At 41.9% G+C, this 26,680-nt stretch overlaps 1 protein-coding gene across 5 annotated transcripts in view; it reads left to right on the top strand.

Annotated features, from left to right (window-relative positions):
• CEP131 (centrosomal protein 131) overlaps positions 1-26,680 on the top strand; it is a 108,082-nt gene that overhangs the window by 50,112 nt on the left and 31,290 nt on the right. For 3 of the 5 annotated variants that reach the window (XM_088474318.1, XM_088474314.1, XM_088474326.1), the window contains exons 16-21: positions 902-1,018; positions 2,721-2,750; positions 7,278-7,380; positions 16,839-17,040; positions 19,026-19,133; positions 24,989-25,106. In XM_088474318.1, the coding sequence (XP_088330444.1) occupies positions 902-1,018; positions 2,721-2,750; positions 7,278-7,380; positions 16,839-17,040; positions 19,026-19,133; positions 24,989-25,106 (678 nt within the window). The remainder of the gene's footprint in view (positions 1-901; positions 1,019-2,720; positions 2,751-7,277; positions 7,381-16,838; positions 17,041-19,025; positions 19,134-24,988; positions 25,107-26,680) is intronic. The other 2 variants (XM_088474338.1, XM_088474331.1) reach the window with 1 other exon arrangement.

Here is a 26,680-nt window from a genome sequence, read left to right as displayed (position 1 = left end):
ACTTCTCTAGGACCACTGCCCCTCCTGCACCCTAAACCTAACCCTCCCCCTAGCCCCTAACCTGAACTCCACTACTTATGGTCGGGATGTCTGCGCTGGGATTCTGACAGATGTCGGCATTCTAATCGCCGGCATCCCAACTGTCTGGATTTTAACCGCATTCCCCCCCACCATACAGCTGTCACCTTAAAACTTGGACACAGACTGCAACCAATCAGTGTAGATTTTATTTCACAAACTGTGGAAGACCTTAATGTGGTCTCAGTACAGGAAATTTTATAACCATGACATTTCTTTGGTTATCAGTAGAAGCACCCTGTTATACTAGTCTGGGGATAGTGGGGAGATGTGATAAACCCTTTTACCCAAAAGATTAGAAACCCTTTTAAAGCTGTTCATCTGGGTTGTAGAAAATTAACTATTGAAGGTTAAAGGTCCCTTGTATCATGTCCTGGGCCCGTGTTCATGAGGGCGCTTCATATTAATTAATTAATTAATTAATTGGGAATTAATGACATCACTAAAGCAGCCATTTTGTGGCTGCATGATATTCATGGGAGTGTAGTGTTTCACTAGAAACCAGCGTTTGCTTGTACTCCTAGTAAGCTGAAGTGTTATACTCATGTGGTTTAGATCAGAGACTGTGCCTCAGTGATGTCACTGGTTCCTAGTGAATTGGTGAGTTAGTAGAGGCTGGTTATTTAGAAGACTAACAAAAAAAAAAAAAATGGTGACAAAAAACTTGTCTTCCGTAGCTCATCTGGTAGTTGACAGCGTATCTTTTGCAAAGTTGTATGTGTGTGTGCTCTGTAGCCAAGCATTAGGTGTTCTAGCGATTCACTGATTGTGGTGAAGGACATCTTGTATCATCAGCCTAATTACCTAGTATGCTTTTCCATAGCTCATCGATGACAAGAAAGCCCTGAGCGAGAGGTGTGAGTCACTGGTCAATGAGCTCAAGCAGGTGGATCAGAAATATGCCAGCAAAATCACCCAGATGCAGGTTCAGCATGAAATGGTGAGAGACGCTGCAGCACAACTCTCTTTTCATTGTCAATAGAATGATGAGCACTATTTAATTTTCATTATGATGGAGGTTACCGGACACAGCAATATTCTTATGTATACCATTGTCTTTTGCTAATGTTGTGTTGCTTTTATTGGCAGCTGTAAGAGTCTTTTTGCTTGCTCTTTTATAATTGTAGTAATGCAGAACTAGATGATAAGCTGACTTTTTTTTTTTTTTCAAAATATTAATTTTTATTGAATTTTCACAATAAAAAATACAAGACAAGCGGGACACAGAAAAAGAAATAGGGCGTTTAAGAAAGGGTATGACCCACCAGCCAGGGTACATAAAAACTGAAACCACATAATAAGAACTACAGACCAGGCTATCCATACAGTTGTGAAATCGCATAGTACCATCTTTTAAGTAGCAGATTTGGATATAAGAGAACGACCCACACCATTAGCCAATCTCTTCTCCACCCAATACTCACTCCATCCAAACCATCTCATCGGTGGATTAGTGGTCCGACAAGGAATAGGAGCATCCTGCAGTTTCAAAATCGCACTGGGCTTGTACTTGTAGACTGAATAGTGTTGAGACTCTGTACCACTGCTGAACGCTAATGATGGGCAATCAGTGCTGTAATCACTATTAAAATATGTCCCATCACATGCCCATCATTAGAGGCGATATTCCCTCGGTATACATGAAACCATGCCAAAACGGGGTCTGAAGCAGCTCCAATTCCAGTAACTTTAGCATTCATTGCAAACACATTGTTCCACAGCAGGAATAGAACTGCCCAGAACACATGAAAAATATCACTGACATGACCACAATTGTGCCAACATTGGTTAGAAAGAGAAGGACAAATTTAATGAAGCTTCTCAGGTGTCAAGTATAATCTATGTAAGCATTTATAAAACATTTCATCATGAACTATACAATTAGATAAGTGAAAACTGGTACGGAAAACAAAATTCCATTCGTCCCCGGGGAGACACTATGAGAGGTCAGCCTCTCATTTCAGTAGGACAGAGAATTTCAAAGGTTTCTTGGCCCCTAACAATAGGTTATACCACCTGGAAATACCCCCTTGTAGCCAGAAAAGTAAATCTTTCAGGGGTATACTTTGTGGTTGTGATGCCAATATAAAGTGACACTTCCATGTAAAACGGACATAAATATGTCTGTTTTAAAAAAGTGTAATGGAGTATTTCCTTCTCCGTCCATCAAAAATGTACAACCTAAATTCCATGGCTGTTGAACTGAAAACTAATGGCAAGTAATTTATATATACATTCAAAGTACAGTGCACACACAGGTTATGACCCAACACAATCTCACATATTTGAAGTCCTTGTCTCCTGTACACAGCCTCCTTCTTCCTTCTCATTGCAGAATGACGCCAATTAGACTTTCACCTCCTAAACAGTCCTCTAAATAGTACCTATCACACACAGTACAGGAGCCATTTTGTGGACATGATAATACTTCAGCCTTTCAATTGCTAATAACATCACCAAGACAAAAATGTCTCTCTCCACTGAGTGAAGACTGCAAAATGAAATGATTCAGATCTGCTTCTGTATTTATAGACGGACTGCAGTGACAACATGTACTGGAGTACTTTCCTTTGTTACTTATTGTATGGGTTTGTTGATATGTTGCCTCTCCCCCTCCTTTCTTCTTCTTTCTTTTTCCCCAGGTTTGGCAAACTCTGGGCCCCCTGTGTGAGGTAATAGACCTGAAAGTGCTAGGTGCACACTGCACGTTGCTAGCGCATCCCTCTTCCTGTGCACCCTCCATCCCCTTCCTGACAGGAAACCCTTTTCATTGCACAAGTGATCATAAAGATGCTGCATACCCATCTGTGTGTATATGTTAACGTCCTAAGAGTTTAATGACAGCCATCACCCGGTCATCGTAAACTTCATATTTATGTCTGTCCTAGGCATGTTTCCAGAACACCTATGAGCTAACTCTATTATTTCTACACAAAATCCCTTCTATTCATTAGATTTTCTGATGTTCTGCAGATTAGCCCCCGAACAACAAATTGCAGCAACCAGGGGTAGTAATGCAGGGATGTCAGCTTGTCACTAGTTTCTGAATTCTTCCAGAAGATAATGAATTTTGGTGTTCTCTCTGGTTATCTAAAATAATGATATGATATAAATCACCATTATCAGATTAAAGTAGAGTTGTTCTTGTCTTCCGTGAAGGTCATATGCAAAGCACAATATGGGCACAGCACAAAACCAACTTCAGTCCCACGATGCTTCTCTATTTGTGTGAGCGCACCTAGACTAGGATTGCTATAATATCATTTTAATCAGGTACATATATGAATTGCACAAGTTCTGTGGCTGGCTGACTTCAAGTGTACCTTTCACCTAGTTTCAAACATCCACAGAACCTGCTTAATGCATGTTTCCCTGATAAAAAGGTATTCTAGTACCCTAACCTAGACTAGATGACCACCAAAGGGCATATGGACCCAGTTGTTGATGTTGCAGAGTAACAGAAGTTTGCACATTGTGGGGGAGAAGTTGGGTGAGAGATTTAATGTTGCAGTGTGAGATGTTTATGACCTTCCATGTTGTTGATAGGAGCACAGTCTATTTTTACTCCAGAAAAGAGCACAATTTTTCCCCCAATATTGCACCTCCATGTTGTACTTTGTTGTAGAAGTAGGTACATTTCTATGCACTCTCCTGGCATTATTAACAAAAACCTTCACACAGAATCAAAAGTGATACAAAAACAGTCCGGATGTCCGCTCACATGATGTATAACCGTCAAAGAGGCTAACAAACAGAAAAGTGTGTCTTTTTTTTGTTTTGTTTTTTTAAATCTCTTCATTTTCAAGAAACCTATAGATAAGAAAAGCATTGAAAATTACAACGTAAAGGGTAGGGGAAAACATGTTCAACGAATGTATAAACAAAACCCAAGAGTCACAAATCCAAAGAAGAACTATGATACGGTATATAGTTGTAACACGTAACTATTTGGGAGCAGATGGGGAGTGAGGAGGTGGGAGGCAAGGGGAACGGGGAGGGGGGGTGTAGGATAAGGGGCCAGTGGAAAGGAAGGAATTAGGAAGAAGGGGAGGAGTGGGCCAGCAGAAAAGTATTCTTGAATGATAAAGGTGGATCTGAAATGGTAGGCAGTTGGACTTTTCTGCACAGTGTATCTATTCAGATGTCAGTGCCTCTCACAGGGCTGCACTATTAATTGGCAGATGCATGTCCTGCGATCATAGAGTAGCCATGCACCTTGGTGTGGTATCTATAGGTTCACAGTGTGTTTTATAACTACTTGTGACCACTAATCTTAAAGAGCCAATGAATCATGACCACTAAATCCCTAAATTGACATTTCAAGAATAAAGAATGAGGAATAATTAAATAGTACAGCATTACCCTGAGATTCCACTCCAGCTCTGCTGAAACGTATTACCTCCCACTGGGCCACTTGGCAGCTCTGCCCATACTCTCTGTGATATTGTATGGTGCGCTGAGCATTAGGTGTCACAATCTCTTCCACCAAAGGCTTATATGCACAAAGAGCATTTCCTCATATCGGCCCATCCCGTCGCCTTCTTCTGAAGCAGCTCAGGTAAATAAAGAGGGGATGAAAGCAGACAAATGATAGTTGTTAGAACATTAAGTGTGTGCGTTAAATTCTCTAAATGAAACGTTAGCTACTTGTCATTGTTCCTGGCGATACAGCCCCATAAGGCACCTTCCATATTGACACTGACCTGTATAAAAGATGACTTGTATGTTATGTTCTTGGTCTCTTTCCGCTTCAACCAAATCTCGGTGACATTTATTAAAACTTATGTAAAAGTAACTATACAAATCAGAGTGTTATAACCTATACCAACTAATTGCATATTTATTTTCTAAAGCGAACTAAAACATGTTTAGTATAAATCTAGTTGCTATGAATAAAGGAACCCAATGTCTCCTAGAAATTCTTCATACTGTTCCTTGGACATCAGCAATCTTTCCTTATTCTGCTTTTTCCCTTAGCCATCTGTTTTTCTTCCATGTCTCATTTTGCTTTGCATGATGCAATCAATGGAAGACATTATAATACTTTATAACATCACTATTGTTGTTTGTAGTCACAATTATGCATGCAAAACTACATGGTTGGTCTTAATAAAACTGTAATCATGCAAAGAAATGGGAACATTTGCACATAATGAAAAAACATTTACAGTATAAATAATAGTTTTTTTTATAGCAGTATACAGTAGGGTCCCTTGCTATAGTATTTGTGGAATTGCATGATTGTTTTGCCCAATTTACAATGAACAATGAGCCTGATTCAGTACAGATCGCAGACTGCAATTACGCACGCAGTCTCACTGCGATCATATGCTAATCCACTGCGACTGCTATGCAGTCACAGCACAAAATAAGGATGCTCGCCTTACCTTTCACACATCCGTAATACTTAGCAAGACTGCGAAAACATCGGTAACATCGAGTACCAGTGTAGCCTTACGCACACTTGCACATGGTCAGACCTTACTTAGAATTGCTAACCTTCCGGTATGCAGTGAGTGCTCAGGCTGCGTATGGCATGCAGTGGTCTAACATGACTGCTCCCAGCATTTATCATGTCAGAACATTGCAACAATAACTTGTTTGTATTGAGATAATATATCAGTAGGTTTTCTTAGCGCTGTTGCTGGCCCTAATACAACCAGTGATAGCCAGTGTTGCTGCCTTTCTCTCACCACAAAGTAAATCATTTTTATTATGTCCAAAGCTGCTTACTTCTGACTTGTTAGTGTCTCCACCCCAGCTCTTCCATACACTGACATCGGGAGGGGACCCACATGATTTACAGAGTGTAAGTAACAGCACTCAAAGTGGTCCAATAGTATCCCCCTATATATACAATATGCTTATTATTCAATAAGGTAATGTATATAATAATTATTCATGAATAGGTGTGAAGTGAAAAAATATAGGATTTATTCAGAATAAAACAAATAGAAATATCAATAAAATCATATCATATTAATGTCCTAAAATGCGCATACATGACAATATTAAAATATATGTTTGACCAGATCTGATAAAATCAAGGTACACTCTGCTGGAAAATAGTATTAATAATAATAGTAGTAATGAGTCCAGCACAATGAAGCGGTTTGGTATATGTGTTACTCAATCTGCCAATTTTCCCTCCTTAGCCAAGGTACCTGGCGGGTATATATACTTGTAGTAGTAGGTAATCTGTGAAGTCGACAATGGGTATAGTTACCAATCCATGGGGCGTGTATATGTAGACAATGTCCAGAAGAAAGTACCCAGCATCTATTGTAATGGATTTCCCTTGTTTCTGGATGCGATCTGGGTATTGGAGCAGCCGGTCAGAATGTAAATCTCTGGAATCACTGCTTGTGGTATCCACTATAATTTGGGTGAGCAATAAGTGGCCCACCAGCTGTTGTTGAACTACACATCCCAGTATGCCTTGCAACAGTTTTAGCATGGCTAAATAGCAAAACTGTTGCAGGGCATGCTGGGATGTGTAGTTCTACAACAGTTTTGCTATTTAGCCATGCTAAAACTGTTGCAAGGCATACTGGGATGTGTAGTTCAACAACAGCTGGAGGGCTGCTTATTGCCCGCCCCTGCACTAGAAGCTGGTATGAGCTGATACATGCATGCACTGCCAGTCTCTGACATGTTTCGCTGTGCGGACCCACAATGATTTGTAGACAAATGACTACTTTCTGCATGTATTTATTGTAGAGTACACAGCTAGAGCTGTAGTGAGAGAGGATAATTATACTAGCCTGAGGTTACTCCTAGCATAACTTCCTCTGTGCCTTGTGTCTTCTGCTTACTCTCTCATCATTGATGCCAGTGTATTTAGTTGTGACAGTGGAGGCTTGAGAGTCAGAGGGGGATGTGCCAGCTCTGCATGATAAACAATGGTCTGAGAAGTAAAATACTCTTTTTAGATTTTATTGCTGTTGTGATTTATTCACATGACATCACTTCTATCTGTTGCCCTCATTCTATTGTCAGTTGATGTTTTCTCCTCCAGTGACAGTCATGGAAAACTTTCTCATGATAAGTCATGGCCTGGGATACAAGTAGACCCTACTTCACCTAGCCCATGATTCTACTGTTTGTTGCTAGTAAAGGAGAAGAACTGAGGTTGCGATGGTATTAGAACAAATTAGTATAAACTATTTAATGAAATGCCATCTACTCTTATCCTTCAGAAGATGAAGAAGCTGCAGGAACTCATGAGCGCTACAGAAAAAGTGCGTAGGGAGAAATGGATTGATGAGAAGACTAAGAAAATTAAAGAGATCACTGTAAAAGGTAAATTTGGGCTTTCCCTTCCATAATACAGTTTGGCTTCAAAGGCCTAATGTTACTGATTTATTATAGAAATTACTTTGATCAGTTACTCCCCCATCTCTGAGAGATCGTTAGATCATGGAGCTTCTTTGTTTTCCCATGGCCGGCCTATGAGTAGGTCTAGACATCTCATATTTGCTGGTTGTAGAGTCTGGATCCCCCTCAGTTTGCTCATTGTATTGTTAGATTGTAAGCTTGTGAGCAGGGCCCTCTTACCTCTCTGTCTGTTAATAGCCAGTCTTGTTTTATTACTATGTTACCAATTGTAAAGTGCAACAGAATATGCTGGCACTATATAAATATATTTTAAGAAAATACACTTCTCTGACCATTGTAACCACAATCTCATTGTTTTGTACTCTGCCCCCTATCTTCCTTTCTGTACCCTCTTTATTTCAATAAAAATAATTTTCCATAAAATTAGAAGTTAAATCCTCCAGACAAAGAAAGTTTCCCGCAGGACTCCACAGAGCACCTAGACAGCACGGCCTCTGCCGCTGTGTAGATAGATGACTATATTTCTCTGCTGTGGAACTAGGCAAATTCTCACCCAGATGGAGATAAGTAATGGCGAACGAGTGGCAGGGTGCTCTTGCTCCACTGCAGGTTTCTGTCCTCCCAGAGCTCATAATCATTCATTTGTCTCTGTTCACTTCCCAGCAGTGACTTCTTCACATGCAGATAGCATATAATTGAATCTGTACCCACCCTCACCAGTTAGTTACTGCAAGAGAAAAGGCAGAGCGGTGCATATACGTCAGTGCCTTTATACTGACCAAGGAACCATGCATGTCAGATCAGCATGCTGGTGTTCTAGTTTGCTGCTACTATGAGCACCTCTTAACTATGTAATACACCTGTACAGCCATGGGCAAAAGTTTTGAGAATAACACAAGTAATGGTTTCACAAAGTTTGCTGCTTCAGTGTTTTTAGAATTTTTTGTCAGATGTTACTATGGTATACTGAAATAACATAACAAGCATTTCATAAGTGTCAAAGGCTTTTATTGACAATTACATTAAGTTTATGCAAAGAGTCAATATTTGCAGTGTTGACCCTTCTTTTTCAAGACCACCGCAATTTGCCCTGGCATGCTGTCAATCAACTTCTGGGCCACATACTGACTGATGGCCGCCCATTCTTGCCTAATCAATGCTTGGAGTTTGTCAGAATTTTGTTCGTATTTGTTTGTCCACCCGCCTTTTGAGGATTGACCACAAGTTCTCAATGGGAATAAGGTCTGGGGAGTTTCCTGGCCATTGACAAAATTTTCGATGTTTTGTTCCCCAAGCCACTTAGTTATCACTTTTGCCTTATGGCAAGTTGCTCCATCATGCTGGAAAAGGCATTGTTCTTCACCAAACTGTTCTTGGATGGTTGGGAAAAGTTGCTCTTGGAGGATGTTTTGGTACCATTCTTTATTCATGGCTCTGTTCTTAGGCAAAATTGTGAGTGATCCCACTCCCTTGGCTGAGAAGCAACTGCACACATGAATGGTCTCAGGATGCTTTACTGCTAAAGAAGCCTCTGAAATATGAGGGGGGCGGTCTGCGCTTCACAATTGTGGTGGGGTTAGGGTGGGAGGACTGGGAGGGAGGTGGGATGAGGAAATGGTAGATGCAGCAGCGTGAAAACAGGAGTCCCTGTGCCTGTTGGTTCAAACGGAGGAATATGTGGTACACGTGCGCTCCTAAGGGTGTGTGTGGGAGAAAGGGAAGGTGAAAAAAGGGGTGGGGGGGGGGGTTTGTGGGATAGGAAGGGAGTGGAAATGTGGGGCTGTTGGGGAAATGGAAGTGTGGGTATGTGGCTGTTGTATAGATAATGTTTGTGGGTGTACGTGGGTGAATACAAATGAGGCAGACAATAAGTGTAGGATCCAACCTTTTATTGGGTAAGGCACAATGCTTCCCTAGGTAGTTCCGTTATATGGTGTGGGGATTAGCAGATAAGTATTGTGATCCTCGGTTGGGGAGTGGGTGTACCCTTTCAGGGGGCTCCTTTCCGTGCGGTCCTTACTCCTGCACGTTACCCTGCTGGACCTTTGGTCTACAGTCTTACTGAACCGGGATGTGGGGTGTGAATAAAGTCCAGTACTTAGTGCAGGAGCGGCGTCCCGCTCTGTCTCTGGGATCTTTGTACCTACCAGTAGGTATGGATTGTCCTGTGGTTCTTTGCAGCTTTGGCTGTGATCTCAGGTGTTAGCCGGATGTTACGTGACACCTCCGCGAGCCCGCGGGGTGTCTGGCAGCCGTGCGCCCGTCGACGTTCTTTGGTGGTGTGATGCGATTCGGAGAGCCGCGTGGTGGGGTTGATCCACGGTCCCGTGGAGTCAATGGTTGTTATAGGGCACAGCAATGAGGCTGGTGGGGGGACCCAGGGCCTGCCTTGCGGAGCGGTGCTGGATCCTTTGCAGTCTTTCTTTGTGGTGTGGTAAAGAGTACAATGGTCAGAGTTCTGGTGGTTGGTGGGGGTGCTGATTCCCCAACGCATTTCGGCACTGGTGCCTTCTTCAAGGAGGTGTGAGAGGATCAATGCTTCTGAGGTACTTTTGTAGTGCACTTCCGGGGGTGGAGTGTGGTCAGGTGACTCACGTGGCCAATGGTGTGTTTGAGAGGTAATGCGGTGCAGGTGTGTGTAGGGACTTGCTGAATGGTGATGCGGTGCAGGTGTGTGCAAGGACTAGCTGGAGTGATAAATGTTATCAGATTGGGCCAATGGTGTGTTTGAAAGGTAATGCGGTGCAGGTGTGTGCTGCATTCAGCAAGTCCCTGCACCGTAGGTGGTAGCTTCACTTTAAGAGTTCTCAATATTGACTCGTGTTTGTGTAAAAGTTCAAATAGTGTAAAGCTGGGTACACATTAGACAATGAGTACCCAGCGCGACATTGCCGGCAACGGGGCCCAGCATGCGGAAAGTGCATATACCAGGGGTGGCCAACCCGCAGCTCTCGAGCCGCATGCGGCTCTTTCTTTGTTGTGCTGTGGCTTTTAACAACGGCCCCCGCAGACCCCGTGGTTGCTTGAGGGCATGGGGGCCATTGCTACGCCACTGCAGCTGTGAAATCTGGCCTCTGACGCAATCAGAGACCAGCAAACCCAGTGATGCAGTGTGCGGGTGATGTCATGACAAGAACTGCGATGTGAGGAGCCTGCGCGCCTGCTGGATACGGTTAGATCCAGCAGTCAGTGGCAGCGGGAGCGGTGCCCAGCGTATAGTCAGGTATGTACTCGAGGCACTACTTTAGGGGGCACTGCATATAGGGCACAACTACAGGGGACACTGCATATGGGGCACAACTACAGAGGGCACTGCATATGGGGTACAACTACAGGGGTAATGCATAAGGGGCACAACTACAGGAAGCACTGCATAATGGGCACTACTACAGGGGGCATTGCATAAGGGGCACTACAACGGGGGTGTGACACAAAATCATGTTCCTGAAAATGTAATACCAAAGGTGTGCACACAAAAAAGGGGCAGGCCTTGTGACATGATATTGGCTCTTTAACTTGACTACATATATTTTTTGGCTCTTGCCTCTGACTGGTTGGCCAACCCTGGCATACACACATGCCGATGTCTGGTCAGACGAGGGGGAGTTACATGTGATGCTGTTTTCTGCAGCATGACATCGTTGGCGATATCCCCCTACTGCAGGGATGACGGGCGATGTCGCTAAAGACCCATGGGAGCACGCATGTCACGGGTAGACTATGTACTTGACATATCATCTAGTGTGTACCCAGCATAAGTGTCATAAATCCCTGTGTATGTTAAGGTGCACATCCACTAGGAGATATTAATGAGCAATTGAACGATAACGTAATCGTTCATTAATCGTGCACAAATCATGCACTATAATGTCGGAAACGACCAGCGATGCGGACTCCCGCTGGTCTTTTCTGACATCAATCATCGCCTTAACATGCCGGTCAATCTGCCGATAACGACAGATTGACCATGTTCAGGGATGAGGGAGGGTGCCTGCACTGAACGATATATATCGTTCAGTGTAGGCACTGCACAGTTTAATGAACGATAGTGATATTGTTGTTGTTCAGTCCTTCACTAGTCGCCTATTGGATGTGCTCCTTTACTCTCTATAGCAGATTATGTTGGCAGTTTACAAATTCACAATAATAATTTCACAGAGGCAAGTCATTTTAGGCTATAACTACATATTGGCATAACTTCTTCCACTGTTTTGTCTCAATGCTAACTGCATGTAAAGCAAATTCTTTACATACCGACACCTCCTGTGGTATTCTCAGCTGATTTATGAGAGGCCTGATTTGCAGGTTTATATAGAGTAAAATGTGTGTAGCTTTACAATGTGCATTACAATGTACATAAGAAATTGTTTCAAGGGAAACATACTTCATTTATTAAAACGGTTACCTTTAATAATAATTGTATCTATACGCCCATAAATGTAAGAAATACAGAGAACTTACAGAACAGAAGTCCTCTGGGATGAATTTGAAATTGTGAGCAGGAAAAAAAGTCTGATCTCTTTTCATGGATGCAAGTTTACTATACAGCGCATGCGCCGATGATGTTTTCTTGACCATTACAAAGCCGCATCTGTCTCTCCCAAATCTTTTTTTTTTTCGGGAAATAAAGACCTATAGCTTTCTATCCAGTTATATGATGAATGCTGAGAAGTCTGACAAATTGGATCTAAATATACCCCCCGATATTCTCTGCGCCCTAAAAGCTAATTATGAGTTCCGGTGCAAAGTAAATACTTAGGAATATACTTGACTAAATATTACTCACCGCTATATGATGTCAACTTCCCCAGACAGACTCCTCGCAGGTATACAATCAGATCTCTCAGCCTGGCATAAAGCTATGATTTCCTGGTTTGGTCGCAGTGTAGCAATCATGATGAATGTACTCCCCCAGTACATGTTCCCACTAAAATGCTTAGACACCTACAAATGGTCATACTGGGTTATACTGGGCAGGGAGAAGACCCAGAGTCCAAATGAGATTACTTACGAGTAGCCACATGGACAATGGCATAGGCATTCCCAACCATGCCACACAACCATGCTCACAGTGTCTGTGGCACACACCTGCCTATCGCTCCTGGCCTTCCATGGAAGCAAATGTGCTTTCACTAACCTCTTATTGTTTGTTATTGACTCCAGCTGCCAGTCCGCAGACAAAACTTTTCCAGCAATCCAGTACTGTCAATTTGGGATCACTGTACCAGATTTTGGGGCCTATTCATTAAACCTAAAAATTCGATGGAGATAATTAGGTTTAGAACTCGCATGGAGTTCTACCTAATTATAGGTGGAATTCATCATTTTCATCATTTCACTCATTTTTGCGATGACAGCTTTTCGGGAAATAGATACTTTTCCCTGCCTACACTACCTTATCGCATCTGGAAACAGTGCTGCGCATGCGCTGTTACATCTGTAAAACTAGCGCATGCGCAGCACTGCCTACAGATGCGTTAAGTTTGTGTACCCCCACCGCTCACCGCTTGACATAAAGAAGCAACTGGAGTGCCTAAACCTAACCTTTGCCTCCCCGCACCCTAAACCTAACACCCCCTCCCTGATGCCTAAACCTAACCTAGGTAACCTGCTGTTTGCAGGGACGGAGCTGTCCTGTGTGAGGAATGACAGCCTGGACAGCACAGCTCAGGCTAGCTCAGAGAGCAGGGGAAAGAAGTGACAGTACCTGTTAGCACCCGCAGTTGCCGCCGGCAACATGTAGATGAATGATTTCTCCATCAGAGACATCCTTCAGGCTTCTGGTAGGCAGGCTCAGAGGCGCCCTTTAGTGGTAGGCACCCCTAGGCAAATGCCTAAAGCTGCCTAATGGCAGCGCAGGACCTGTTTGTGACAAATATAATAATCATTTTTATTTATATAGCACTACTCAAATATATATATATATATATATATATATATATATATATATAATATGAGTGTGTGTGTGTACTTTACGGACTCATTGCAGAGAGAACCCAATGAATGTTTTAAATGGTACTTGTGTACTTTTACGTACACAAGTACCGAAAGTTGTCCCCACCTAAAGAAGAAAGTTGTTGCTGCCCTCGCCACGCTTCGGGCTCTGTTGCTCGCCACAAGGTTATATTCCCCCTCTATGCCCACTTGGATGGTAGGGAATGAGACTGGACACTGGCTGATGACGTCAGGGTCCTCTCCGTGAAGGGGATTTAGACATTACCATGATTGATAATAATAATGAGTGTAGGACACTTGGGTTCTCTCTGCAATGAGTCCGTCAAGTAGAACACACACCACACACTCACACACACGAATCAAGTCAGAGTGCCGTAAAGTGATTATGTGCAGAAAGAGCAAACAATAATGTGCTTTAATCCTCTGGAAGAAGTCCGCTGGTGACGAAACGCGTTGGAAGCCTGTACCCTACCTGATTTTACTATCCTCTACACATGAAATAAGATAAGCCTCAAATCTAATCCATGCACTGTATTTATTTCATCCACTAATACTGAAATTTATTGTTTCTTATTCCTATTTGTTTTTATGTATTATGTTATAAATAAATGTGTAATTTATATATATATATATATATATATATATATATATATATAAAAAAAAAAAATAATATATAGTATGGTGTATATGTATATATATATATATATATATATATATATATATATATATATATATATATATATATATATATATATTTATATATATATATATCGTTTGTTCTTAGGCCCTGTTAAGAAGTACATTGTATCTAGTTACAATTGATAGGTTTAAATCACATTATTATTGTTTGCACTTTCTGCACATAATCACTTTACACTACATGGCACTTTAGGGCGCTCTGACTTGATTCCATTGTTTATATAAATTTGCGTTTATATCAGGTTGAGCAGACACCCCGTTGATGTGGGGGGGGGGGGGGTGCGGCGGCTAAGAGATTTACACACATTCTCACTTTATTTATTGTTTTGGTACATCACACATTCTGGCGCTATACAAAACCTGATAGATAGATAGATATATATATTCTAACAATGTTCACAGTAATCAAAACATTACAACATTTAGGGATTAATAGCATGTGTAGTTTAAAATGATTCATTATTCTTCCAGGCCCATGATACGGAAAATCAAAAATAAAATAAAAAGTTAATAATGGATGTGCCTCACTTCAATTTATTGAATAGGATGTGGAAGTGAGAGACATACATTATTTTCTTTTTAGATTTGTTTTATTTTAGTTTTAGATTGTTTTAGAGAATGATTTTAAACTGTCCTTGCTATTTATGCTGCATAGATATGTCCCTTCTTGTATAATAACTAATAGAAAACTATTATTTGCTTACGAGATTGTTTTTCTGAATGTGTAATCCCTTTTCATGAGAGTATATTTGAGACCCTTCCCTCCTTATTAACATTGTGTTAGCACATATCTAACAATGACATCCAATTTATAAACTCTTCTCACTGCAAACAAAACGGACCTTCTGTACACTGCATGTGGAATTTCCCAGCCCCTCCCAGCATACTATACATGACTTTTGTTTGCTTGTGCTTTCTTTGTACATATTCAGGGTCACTGAATCTACAGGCAAATAGTCACTTTAGTCACTTTTTTCCTGAGAACATTTTGTTAATAAGCAATGGAGTGTGACAGAACATCACCGCACCTTATTGATTTTTCTCTATTCTTTGTCAACTTTACATCATCACCTCTGTACTTTACTACTTACTGGCCTCTTTGTTTTTAATTCCTAAAGTGTCATTTCTGGCAGTATTGTTTCCATACTGTACACCAGGGTTTCCCAAACTCGCATCATAAGTTCAAGGTCAGGTTTCAAGAGTAACCATGCTTCAGCACAGATGGTTAAATCTATCTGACTGAGGTATTACGTTACATTTGTTTAATTATGGATAGCCTTAAAACTAGATCTATTAGGGTGCCCTCTTAGGACAGAGTTATACACCAGTTAATGTACACACTTGAACGATATGTCGTCGATTTAGCGACGAACGATATATCGTTTTATCATTGGCAGGTGTGTTTACCCAATAGGTCTGTGAACAATGTCGTTCAGACTTCTCTGATGGGCCCTACAGCACAGGTGATGACTATGTATAATTTCATCTGGCTGCCTGTATGACTGTCCCACCGACCCAATAGGTCGCCAGCAGAAGTAATTGAATCTGACTTCACAAGTGGGCGTGTCTTTTCAAATGACTCTGCTGGCCACACACATCCGCGAACGATTGGTAAGTGCATACTAACCACTGGGTCGGCCAGGTGTGTACCCAGTTTAAGACAGCCCAGTCTCTAGTGCACATGGCACGTGGTGTCTCACCTAATTTGTGTCTTCTCTCTGTTTATGTAGAGTGTGCAATTTTTGGAAAGCTATAAATCCACAACAGGAGCCACCACCATTTATGTTGCAGCACTTTTCAAATCAAACTCATTATTATAAAATGCTGTCTATACTTCAGAGCAGTGTTCTGATCTAATATAGTTACATGTTTACAGCTAATTGATGGATTAGTGGAGTTTCAAAATATATGTTCAAAACAAATGTTTTTAATGCTATGCTCACAGTGTATAAAACTTGTCTGGTTTTAACATTTCCTAATGCTTACAATTGCAAATGATGTATAAGTATTCTATTTGAACATCAGACATCTATGGGCCGTATTCAATTTGAGCCGAGCCGCGTTAAGTTAACGTGGCCCGGACTTCGCCTGTTTTGTAGGCGTTAAAGTATCGCGCGCGTGCATGCTTTACCCCGTATTCAATTTCAAAGTACGCGTAAACGGCACCCGGCGATACTGTAACTAGCGGAAAGTACTGTCATTTTGGGGAAATCAGCCTGTCACCCCCCCAAAAGATGCTCTGACATGGGGGTTAGCTATGGTTACCCCCGATTTGGCTTGCTTGAAGGTATTTGGTGTTTTTAGATGGGCTCAATGGCTGCTAAATAGCGTTTTCCTATACATTTTTTTTTTTTCGTCCCCTTTTTCAAAGTAAATTTTTGGGTGTCTTTTAAGTTTTTATTTTTAATTTTTTTGACACAGATTACCTTTGTTGGACTGTCTGAAGACTGCATGGGGGTTCCCGAAACGTTGCACCCCAAAACCCCTATTCTACACTTTTTTCCACCTGCCATTCATACGCGATACTTTACCGCCTATTACATTGCATTGACTTTCTGCCTAGGCGGAAAGTCTTTCAAATTGAAAACAGGGTAAAACCAAAACAGGCGATAATGACGTCATTGGCGGTAACTTAACGCGGATCCGGACCGAACGCTTCAAATTGAATACGGGCCTATATTGAAAATGTTAGACATAATATAATAATACATTTATAAACATGCAGTACATCATTTATTTATAAATATGCAGTATATAATTTCTCCCAGGTCTGGAGCCAGAAATTCAGAGACTTATATCCAAACACAAACAAGAGATCCGCAAGTTAAAAGCTCTACATGAGGCTGAGCTCCTGCAGTCTGATGAACGAGCAGCGTTACGATATGTGCGCCAGGCAGAAGAGCTGCGCCAGAATCTGGAGCGTGAGAAGGAAGAAGTGAGCCAGAGAGAGCGGGAGATGGCTAAGCAGAGGTGATGCTAAAGCTATTATTTTTATTATGTTTTTTCTTGTTTTCAAGGTCAAATTAAGGTTAAAAATCAATTTTTAATGTCCACAAGAAAATAGCATTTGTGTAGAATGTGAACATGTTCCAAAGTGCTGTGAAATCGGAGAATATTCAAGAATGCCAGTCACTGCTGCTATGGAGCTTACAATCTAATGTGCCTACCACAGATACATCAGCACCTATAAGTCAGACCAATTAGCCAACCATTAAGCGGCTGACTCAGCCATGCGCTGATGATCGTAGGTTCCCGATGGTCATGAACCTGCGCATGTGCAGAACGGGTCCTGCGTGATCAAACAGAGAACGGCAGCAGATTGTTAGTAATTGACAGTCTGCTGCCCTATGTGGGCGGGGAGGGAGCGGCCTTGGGGTCGAGGGAAGAGGCCAGGATCTCCGTCAGCTAACGGAAATGTTTTGGCCTCTTTCCCTCAAATACGATAGTTGGCCTGCGTGACCCGGCCGAGGATAACGCAGATGGTCCAATGCTGCATTCATGGATGCAGCCCAATGATTAATGCCTACAGGAGTCATGACTCCTCCTACTGCATTAACATAATAGCAAGGACGTAATTGCAAAGCTGCTTGTGTGCGGCTTTGCAAATCCGTTCAGTTCTGAATCAGGTCCTAAATCTGTGGATTATGGGAGAAAGCCCATGTGTACACAGAATGTATCAAGCACCCTGCTCAGTGTTCAACACAAAGGCCATCATATGAAGATATTATATTGATATGCAACGTTAAGTAACTGCGTCAAAGCAGCAACAGGTTGTTCAGAGACACCCATCAAGGATAGTGAGGTATTCGGGATCAACCACTGTGTTAAAGGGGTTTATTTACTGTGTGTTAGGAGACAGAGTGAAAAGTGATAAGGTGCCAGCCAATCGGTTCCCAACTGTCATCTTGAAAAATGACAGTTGGGAGCTGATTGGCTGGCACCTTATCACTTTCTTATCACTTTTCACTCTGTCTCCTAACACTGCTTAGTAAATAGACCCCATAGACTTCATTTGGTAATCTTTTATATTTATGTTATTGGACATTACTTGTTCACATTCTGGATAGACTGTTCATTGCAGTGCTCTGATAAGGACACAAATCCATATTTGCTTATGTGCTTCTTTGCATTTCCTATGTTAGAGCCAACTTCCGGCTACTTGTACTACTGCAACTTTTACTGAATACCTTTTTATATTATTTTTTTTCTGACATCTTTCTGTTCTTTTCACAAAAGTCATTATATAATATATACAAAATGTTAGTTTTGTTACTCATAGTTATTATGAACTGAGTACAGCTATATTCAGTACACAAACCAAATATGAGCTAATGAAGTAAATTGCTTGGGGTACAGTAAGTTGATGGGGATCATCTACAAACCAATAAATGATAATTTTTTGATGTATCATAATGTGCGGATATGTTTTGCTTACTGTGCTATTAATATGGCTTATGCTGGGTACAGCCGACGAATGACATATCGCATAGTGCATCGGCAGGTGTGTACAGACGATATGTCTGTGAATGACGTTATTCACAGACATATTTGGTTGACTATGCAGCACAGCAGATGCCGATATATCATGCAGATATAACTGTACATCTGGCTGTCTGTACAGCCAACCCACTGACCAACCCATATGCTGGCACAGGAACCATCGACACTCACGTCACTAATGGTTCCTGTGGCCAGACATGTCTGGTGGTGTATTGGTAGTTGTGTATGCATAATATAGTGTGTGTATACCACTTACCAAATCATTGGATCGGCCGATCCATCGTCCATGGTTGTACCCAGCATTAGGAAAGAATAGCTGGCCTGCCTCCTCATCTATGGCGATATTATGTCCATACGTCAGGCACCATTGTAAGTGTGGGACATTGAGTTGTGAAATAGCTATTGATATGGATTGTATATTGCACTGCACCTATTGTAGCTCTGTGTGTCTGTAGGTATGAGAATCAGATTGTGCAAGAGGAACAGTCGCTGCAGGAACAGCGCAGGCGTCTGTACAGCGAGGTATCTGAGGAAAAGGAGCGTTTGACCCAGCAAGCATCCAGGTGAGAGCTTATAGACCATCATCCACTTTTATATACCTGTATGTATATTACAGTTCTTTACAGCTTTTAGGGGCACTAAGAGGGTGGGGATTACATTTTCTCCCTTATTTATGTCCTTTGCAGCAACATAATGTCCGTATTCATGTCTGCATAGATAAATGTTTTTCTTTTGGATAGAGATGAAGACAAAATTGCTGTTAAGATACAAAGTAGAAGAAAATATATTGGAAGTAGATGTATATGGTATGCGCATATAGACATGCACTCACACATCCAAACAGGCGTTAGTGAAATATAAACTTTATTCACTGATATGATGTCCACCAGAAACCGCAGCTACCAAAAAATGAGGAGCTGATACCTCATTTGAATATAAGCATGAAAACAAACAAGAATTGGAGCGCAGTCTCAAAAAGTGGTGACAATAATTAGATACATTTATTCATATTCCTAAAATCATAAACAATAATGGATACACATATAAATATAAAAGTGGTAATAAAAATATAAAGAGTCCAAGCATGAGACGTCGAATGGCTATTGTACAGTATATAACAAATAAATCCACTGGAGAACACTGATGTGATTAAAATGTCTCTGTACCAGTCTGATTATCAGACATATAAAGGAGGTGAAATTGCAACAAATAGGTTCGATGCCCTCCTGCTAAGTGGCACTGATTAGAAACAATTGTTGCAGTAGCCAACACAGTTATTAACACACAAGATCAGTCTCTCTGTGAAATGAAAGAATCTCCATTGATAAAATATATGAATGCTCTCCTCTAACTTCGTGATCTAGTGAGTCACTGGAATTTCATTCAATAGCAGCAATACAAAAGGAAGGAGAACGATGGGATGGCAATCTATCAGTGAGTACAAGTAAAAAAAAACCTGTGCACGGTAAAAAAAAAAGTTCTTAGAGAAGATAAAAAATATATAGACACTCACTGATTGTTTGTTTATTTCACTGTATGTTCCATTCATGCTGTTTAAAGATGAAATCAGATTGCTGCTGATCAGGCTTTCCTCTCACTTGCAATTGTGAGAGACCGGTGTAATGATCCCTTAAAGTACTGTCCACACATGCAGGATGCAGTCTGGCTACACAACTCCTCCGTGTCAGCTGGTGTTACCCCTCTGAGTGTACCGCTGTGTCCGCGCTAAGCGTGGTACAGGAGGACTCCGGAGACCGGCTGGATAGTGGATGAACGTCGCTCTGACTGAGTATCAAACAGCATGTGCAGCGGGATAGAACAGCAATTAGGTCACATAACAGGAGCCATTTACACATAGATGACTTATCGTTAGCCTGGTGACCATGTGTTGTAGTCCTGGGCCCAGGACCTAATTGCTGTTCTATATGTATTCTGAGCATGGCTATTCTTTTTAAGCTTCACTATATTTTTTGCATCTTAAACATTGGTGGTGTGTAGGTCTCTGTTTTTGGTCCTAGACAGGACTGAAGTGTGTTTTTTGTATTCCATATGTGACTGCAGCACCTACAACTTCATTTTAAGTGTGTGCGGTTCTCCTCCTGCATTAGTCTGGCACTCCTATATAGAGATAAGCAACTGCCTGGGTGCTCCTGTTGAAATCATGCAGATCAATATCGGGTAGTACTAGATGAATAGCACTGAACCACACAGGTCACTCCAGGACTTGTGAAAAAGTTTTCTTTATATAAATACGACGTTTCGGGACTGCGCAGAGTCCCTTTTTCAAGATACCTGTTTCTTGAAAAAGGGACTCTGCGCAGTCCCGAAATGTCGTATTTATATAAAGAAAACTTTTTCACAAGTCCTGGAGTGACCTGTGTGGTTCAGTGCTATTCATCTAGTACTAAGATTATATATCATATATATATATATATATATATATATATATATATATATATATATAATCTGCAAGGGTGGCACACCCAGTTGTCACGAAGAGAATGTCCAGGTGCCTTCCGATAAGGTCTGTGTAATGTGCACAGGGGCAGATTAATAGAGGAGGATATATATATATAATTTATATATTAATACACACACACACTCACGGGCAAAAAAGTAAGTTGTTGCACTTTAAAAGATGAGAGCGTTCTGTAATTTCCATCATAGGTACACTTTAACTGTGAGAGAAAGAATCTGAACAAAAAATTCCGGAAATATTATGGATATTTGTATGATTTTTAAGCAAATTATTTGTATATTCTTGCGGAAAATAAGTATTTGGACAGCTACCAACCACCAAGTATCCTGGCTTTCACAGACCTGTTACTTCTTCTTTAGGAAGCACATCTATCCTCCACTCGTTACCTGTATTAATGGCACCTGTTTGAACTGGTTAACTGTATAAAAGACACCTGTCCACATCCTCAAACAGACACACTGCAATCTCTCCACCATGGCCAAGACCAGAGAGCTGTCTAAGGACACCAGGGACAAAATTGTAGACCTGCACAAGGCTGGGATGAGCTACTAGACAATAGGCAAACAGCTTGGTGAGAAGAGATCAACTGTTGGCGCAATTATTAAAAAATGGAAGAAATACAAGATCACTGACAATCTCGCTCGACCAGTGGCTCCATGCAAGATCTCACCTCGTGGGGATCAATGATCTTGAGAACGGTGAGGGATCAGCCCAGAACTACACGGGGGGACCTGGTCAATGACCTCAAGAGAGCTGGGACCACAGTCATTAAGGTTACCATTAGTAACACACTACATCGTCATGGATTCAAATCCTGCAGCGCCCGAAAGGTCCCCCTGCTTAAGCCAGCACATGTCCAGGCCCATCTAAAGTTTGCCTGTGACCATCTGGATGATCCAGAGAAGGATTGGGAGAATGTCATGTGGTCAGATGATACCAAAATAGAACTTTTTGGTATAAACTCCACACGCCGTGTTTGGTAGGAGAAGAATGATGAGTGGCATCCCAAAAACACCATACCCACTATGAAGCATGGGGGTGGAAACATCATGCTTTGGGGATGCTTTTCTGCAAAGGGGACAGGACGACTGATCCGTATTATGGAGAGGATGAAAGGGGACATGTATCGTGACATTTTGGGGAAAAACCTCCTTCCCTCAGCAAGAGCATTGAAGATGCAACGGGGCTGGGTCTTCCAGCATGACAATGACCCCAAACACACCGCCTGGGCAAATGACACATCTAGAGAAGATCTGCATTGAAGAGTGGGCCAGAATACCTGCTGCAGTGTGTGCAAACCTGGTCAAGAACTACAGGAAACGTTTGACCTCTGTAAAGTAACCTCGGTTGGCAATTACAAAGTATTGAGTTTAACTTTGATTTGTCCAAATATTGTTTTTCCTGAGAGAATATACAAATTGTTTAAAAATCATACAATGTGATTTCCTGATTTTTTTGTTCTGATTCTGTCTCTCACAGTTAAAGTGTACCCATGATGGAAATTACAGACCTCTCATCTTTTAAAGTGCGACAACCTGCACAATCTGTGGCTGTCCAAATACTTTTTTGCCCCACTATGTATGTATGTAGATATATGGGACATTGGCAGAATTTTCATATTTTGGCCTCTATTCACCACCACAATGGCTTTGAAATGAAACAAACAAGATTTCCTTTAACTGTAGACTTTCAGATTTTAATTTGAGGGTAATTACATCCAAATCAGGTGAACGGTGTAGGAATTACAACGGTTTCTATATGTGCCTCCCACTTTTTAAAGGGCCAAAAGTAATGGGACAAACTAAACAATCCTAAATCTAACTTTCACTTTTTAATACTTTGTTGCAAATCCTTTGCAGGCAATTACAGCCTGAAGTCTGGAAGGCATAGACATCACCAGACTCTGGGTTTCATCCCTGGTGATGTTCTGCCAGGCCTCTACTGCAAATGTCTTCAGTTCCTGCTTGTTCTTGGGGCATTTTCCCTTCAGTTTTGTCTTCATCAAGTGAAATGCATGCTCAATCGGATTCAGGTCAGGGGATTGACTTGGCCATTGCATAACATTCCACTTTTTAGCCTTAAAAAACTCTTTGGTTGCTTTTGCAGTATGCTTCAGGTCATTGTCCATCTGCACTGTGAAGCGCTGTCCAATGAGTTCTGAAGCATTTGACTGAATATGAGCATATAATATTGCCCGAAAAACACTTCAGAATTCATTCTGCTGCTTTTGTCAGCAGTCACATCATCAATAAATACAAGGGAACCAGTTCCATTGGCAGCCATACATGCCCACGCCATGACACTACCACCACCATGCTTCACTGATGAGGTGGTATGTTTTGGATCATGAGCAGCTCCTTTCCTTCTCCATACCCTTCTCTTCCCATCACTGGTACAAGTTGATCTTTGTCTCATCTGTCCATAGGATGTTGTTCCAGAACTGTAATGGCTTTTTTAGATGTTGTTTGGCAAACTCTAATCTGGTCTTCCTGTTTTTGTGGCTCACGAATGGTTTACATCTTGTGGTGAACCCTCTATATTCACTCTTGTGAAGTCTTCTCTTGCTTGTTGACTTTGACACATATACACCTACCTCCTGGAGAGTGTTCTTGATTTGGCCAACTGTTGTGAAGGGGTTTTTCTTCACCAGGGAAATTCTTCTTTTGTCATCCACCACAGTTGTTTTCCATGGTCTTCCGGGTCTTTTGGTGTTGCTGAGCTCTCCGGTGCGTTCTTTCTTTTTAAGAATGTTCCAAACAGTTGATTTAGCCACACCTAATGTTTTTGCTATCTCTCTGATGGGTTTGTTTTGATTTTTCAGCCTACTGATGGCTTGCTTCACTGATAGTGACAGCTCTTTCGATCTTATATTGAGAGTCGACAGCAACTGATTCCAAATGCAAATGTCACACCTAGAATCAACTCCAGACCTTTTACCTGCTTAATTGATAATGAAATAGCGAGGGAATAGCCCACACCTGTCCATGAAATAGCTTTTGAGTTGATAGTCCCATTACTTTTGGCCCCTTAAAAAGTGGGAGGCACATATAGAAACCGTTGTAATTCCTACACCATTCACCTGATTTGGATGTAATTACCCTCAAATTAAATCTGAAAGTTTGCAGTTAAAGCACGTCTTGTTTGTTTCATTTCAAAGCCATTGTGGTGGTGAATAGAGGCCAAAATATGAAAATTCTGTCAATGTCCCAATATTTATGCACCTGACTGTATATATGGATAATACTAACAAATTTGCATTTATGTAAGCACAGGTTCTCGACTATTTATTTATTTTCATAACTCGCAGCGTGGTAATTATGTACCTTTAGAATAATATTGGGGAATCATTTGCGCAAAGACGTGTTTCATACCAGAGTGTATTTCTAAAACATTTCTCTAATTGTTCTTTCAATGATTGGGATAATGTTTTGATGTAGCTTTCCCAAGTGGAGAAGAAAAGTTCCATGAACCTTTCTTTCTGCAACGTGGCCTCCAGCCACTCCATTTTAAAGATATGGAAAAGTTTCCCTTGAAACATCGTTAGTGTAGGTGCTGTGGCTTGCAACCATACCTGCAATATACATTTCTTAGCCACCGCTGAGATAACAATTAGTAGCTTTTTAACCCCTCTTGGTAGTTTAGTTTCCTTAGGTGTAATACCAAATATTGTCCATTCAGGTGCTAATGGAAGCAATCCACCAAATATTTTTCAGTTTATTTTTTATAAAATTGACATTTAAATATTTCAGTGGTTGGTGTTCATGGCACTGGATTGTTGGAGATAATTGGAGTTAGGAGTGGGAACATTCTCATTAATTCTTAAATTTGGGAGAAAGCTTGCTAAAGGGGGCAACCCCCTTGCCTATAAAAGTATGTATTCACCAAATGACTGTTAAACAAGAGATATGCAAAACTTTTATTATTGGTTTTGTCTCACAGGCAGAGAGCAGAACTGGACGATTTAAGAAAACAGCTGGAGGACAACTGTGCTCTGGCAACTAGAGTTCTGAAAGAAGAGTATGAGAAGAGTAAAGAGGAACAAGAAAGGAGACACCAGGTTATAGACCATTCTAATTGGTCATACACTGATAGCTGGACCTACCCAGTTCTTTTAAACCGTTAAAAAGCAGACAGTGCAGTGTACTCCATAGTGAGACACTGATCAGGCAGCAGACAGAGGCAGTGTACTCTATAGTGAGACACTGATCAGGCAGCAGACAGAGGCAGTGTACTCTATAGTGAGACACTGATCAGGGTGCAGACAGAGGCAGTGTACTCTATAGTGAGACACTGATCAGGGTGCAGACAGAGGCAATGTACTCTATAGTGAGACACTGATCAGGCAGCAGACAGAGGCAGTGTACTCTATAGTGAGACACTGATCAGGGTGCAGATAGAGGCAGTGTACTCTATAGTGAGACACTGATCAGGGTGCAGACAGAGGCAGTGTACTCCATAGTGATACACTGAGCCGGCAGCAGACAGAGGCAGTGTACTCTATAGTGAGACACTGATCAGGGTGCAGACAGAGGCAGTGTACTCCATAGTGATACACTGAGCCGGCAGCAGACAGAGGCAGTGTACTCTATAGTGAGACACAGATCAGGGTGCAGACAGAGGCAGTGTACTCCATAGTGATACACTGATCAGGCAGCAGACAGAGGCAGTGTACTCCATAGTGAGACACTGATCAGGGTGCAGACAGAGGCAGTGTACTCCATAGTGATACACTGAGCCGGCAGCAGACAGAGGCAGTGTACTCTATAGTGAGACACTGATCAGGGTGCAGACAGAGGCAGTGTACTCTATAGTGAGACACTGATCAGGCAGCAGACAGTCAGTGTACTTTATTGTGAGACCCTGAGCCGGCAGACAGAGGCAGTGTACTCTATAGTGAGACACTGATCAGGGTGCAGACAGAGGCAGTGTACTCTATAGTGAGACACTGATCAGGGTGCAGATAGAGGCAGTGTACTCCTATAGTGAGACACTGAGCCGGCAGACAGAGACAGTCCATAGTGAGACACTGAGCCGGCAGCAGACAGAGGCAGTGTACTCTATAGTGAGACACTGATCAGGCAGCAGACAGAGGCAGTGTACTCCTATAGTGAGACACTGAGCCGGCAGCAGACAGAGGCAGTGTACTCTATAGTGAGACACTGATCAGGCAGCAGACAGAGGCAGTGTACTCCTATAGTGAGACACTGAGCCGGCAGCAGACAGAGGCAGTGTACTCTATAGTGAGACACTGATCAGGCAGCAGACAGAGGCAGTGTAGTCTATAGTGAGACACTGAGCCGGCAGATAGAGGCAGTGTACTCTATAGTGAGACACTGATCAGGCAGCAGACAGAGGCAGTGTACTCCTATAGTGAGACACTGAGCCGGCAGCAGACAGAGGCAGTGTACTCTATAGTGAGACACTGATCAGGCAGCAGACAGAGGCAGTGTAGTCTATAGTGAGACACTGAGCCGGCAGATAGAGGCAGTGTACTCTATAGTGAGAACCTGATCAGGCAGCAGACAGAGGCAGTGTACTCTATAGTGAGCCACTGAGCCGGCAGACAGGCAGTGTACTCTATAGTGAGACACTGATCAGGCAGCAGACTGAGGCAGAGTACTACATTGAGAG

This window comes from Taudactylus pleione, unplaced genomic scaffold (genome assembly GCF_031769625.1).
Source record: "Taudactylus pleione unplaced genomic scaffold, aTauple2 ptg000016l, whole genome shotgun sequence".
In the NCBI taxonomy this organism is placed as follows: domain Eukaryota; kingdom Metazoa; phylum Chordata; class Amphibia; order Anura; family Myobatrachidae; genus Taudactylus; species Taudactylus pleione.
The sequence above is the reverse complement of the archived record's forward strand: the minus strand, read 5'-3'. Positions and strand labels throughout refer to the sequence as shown.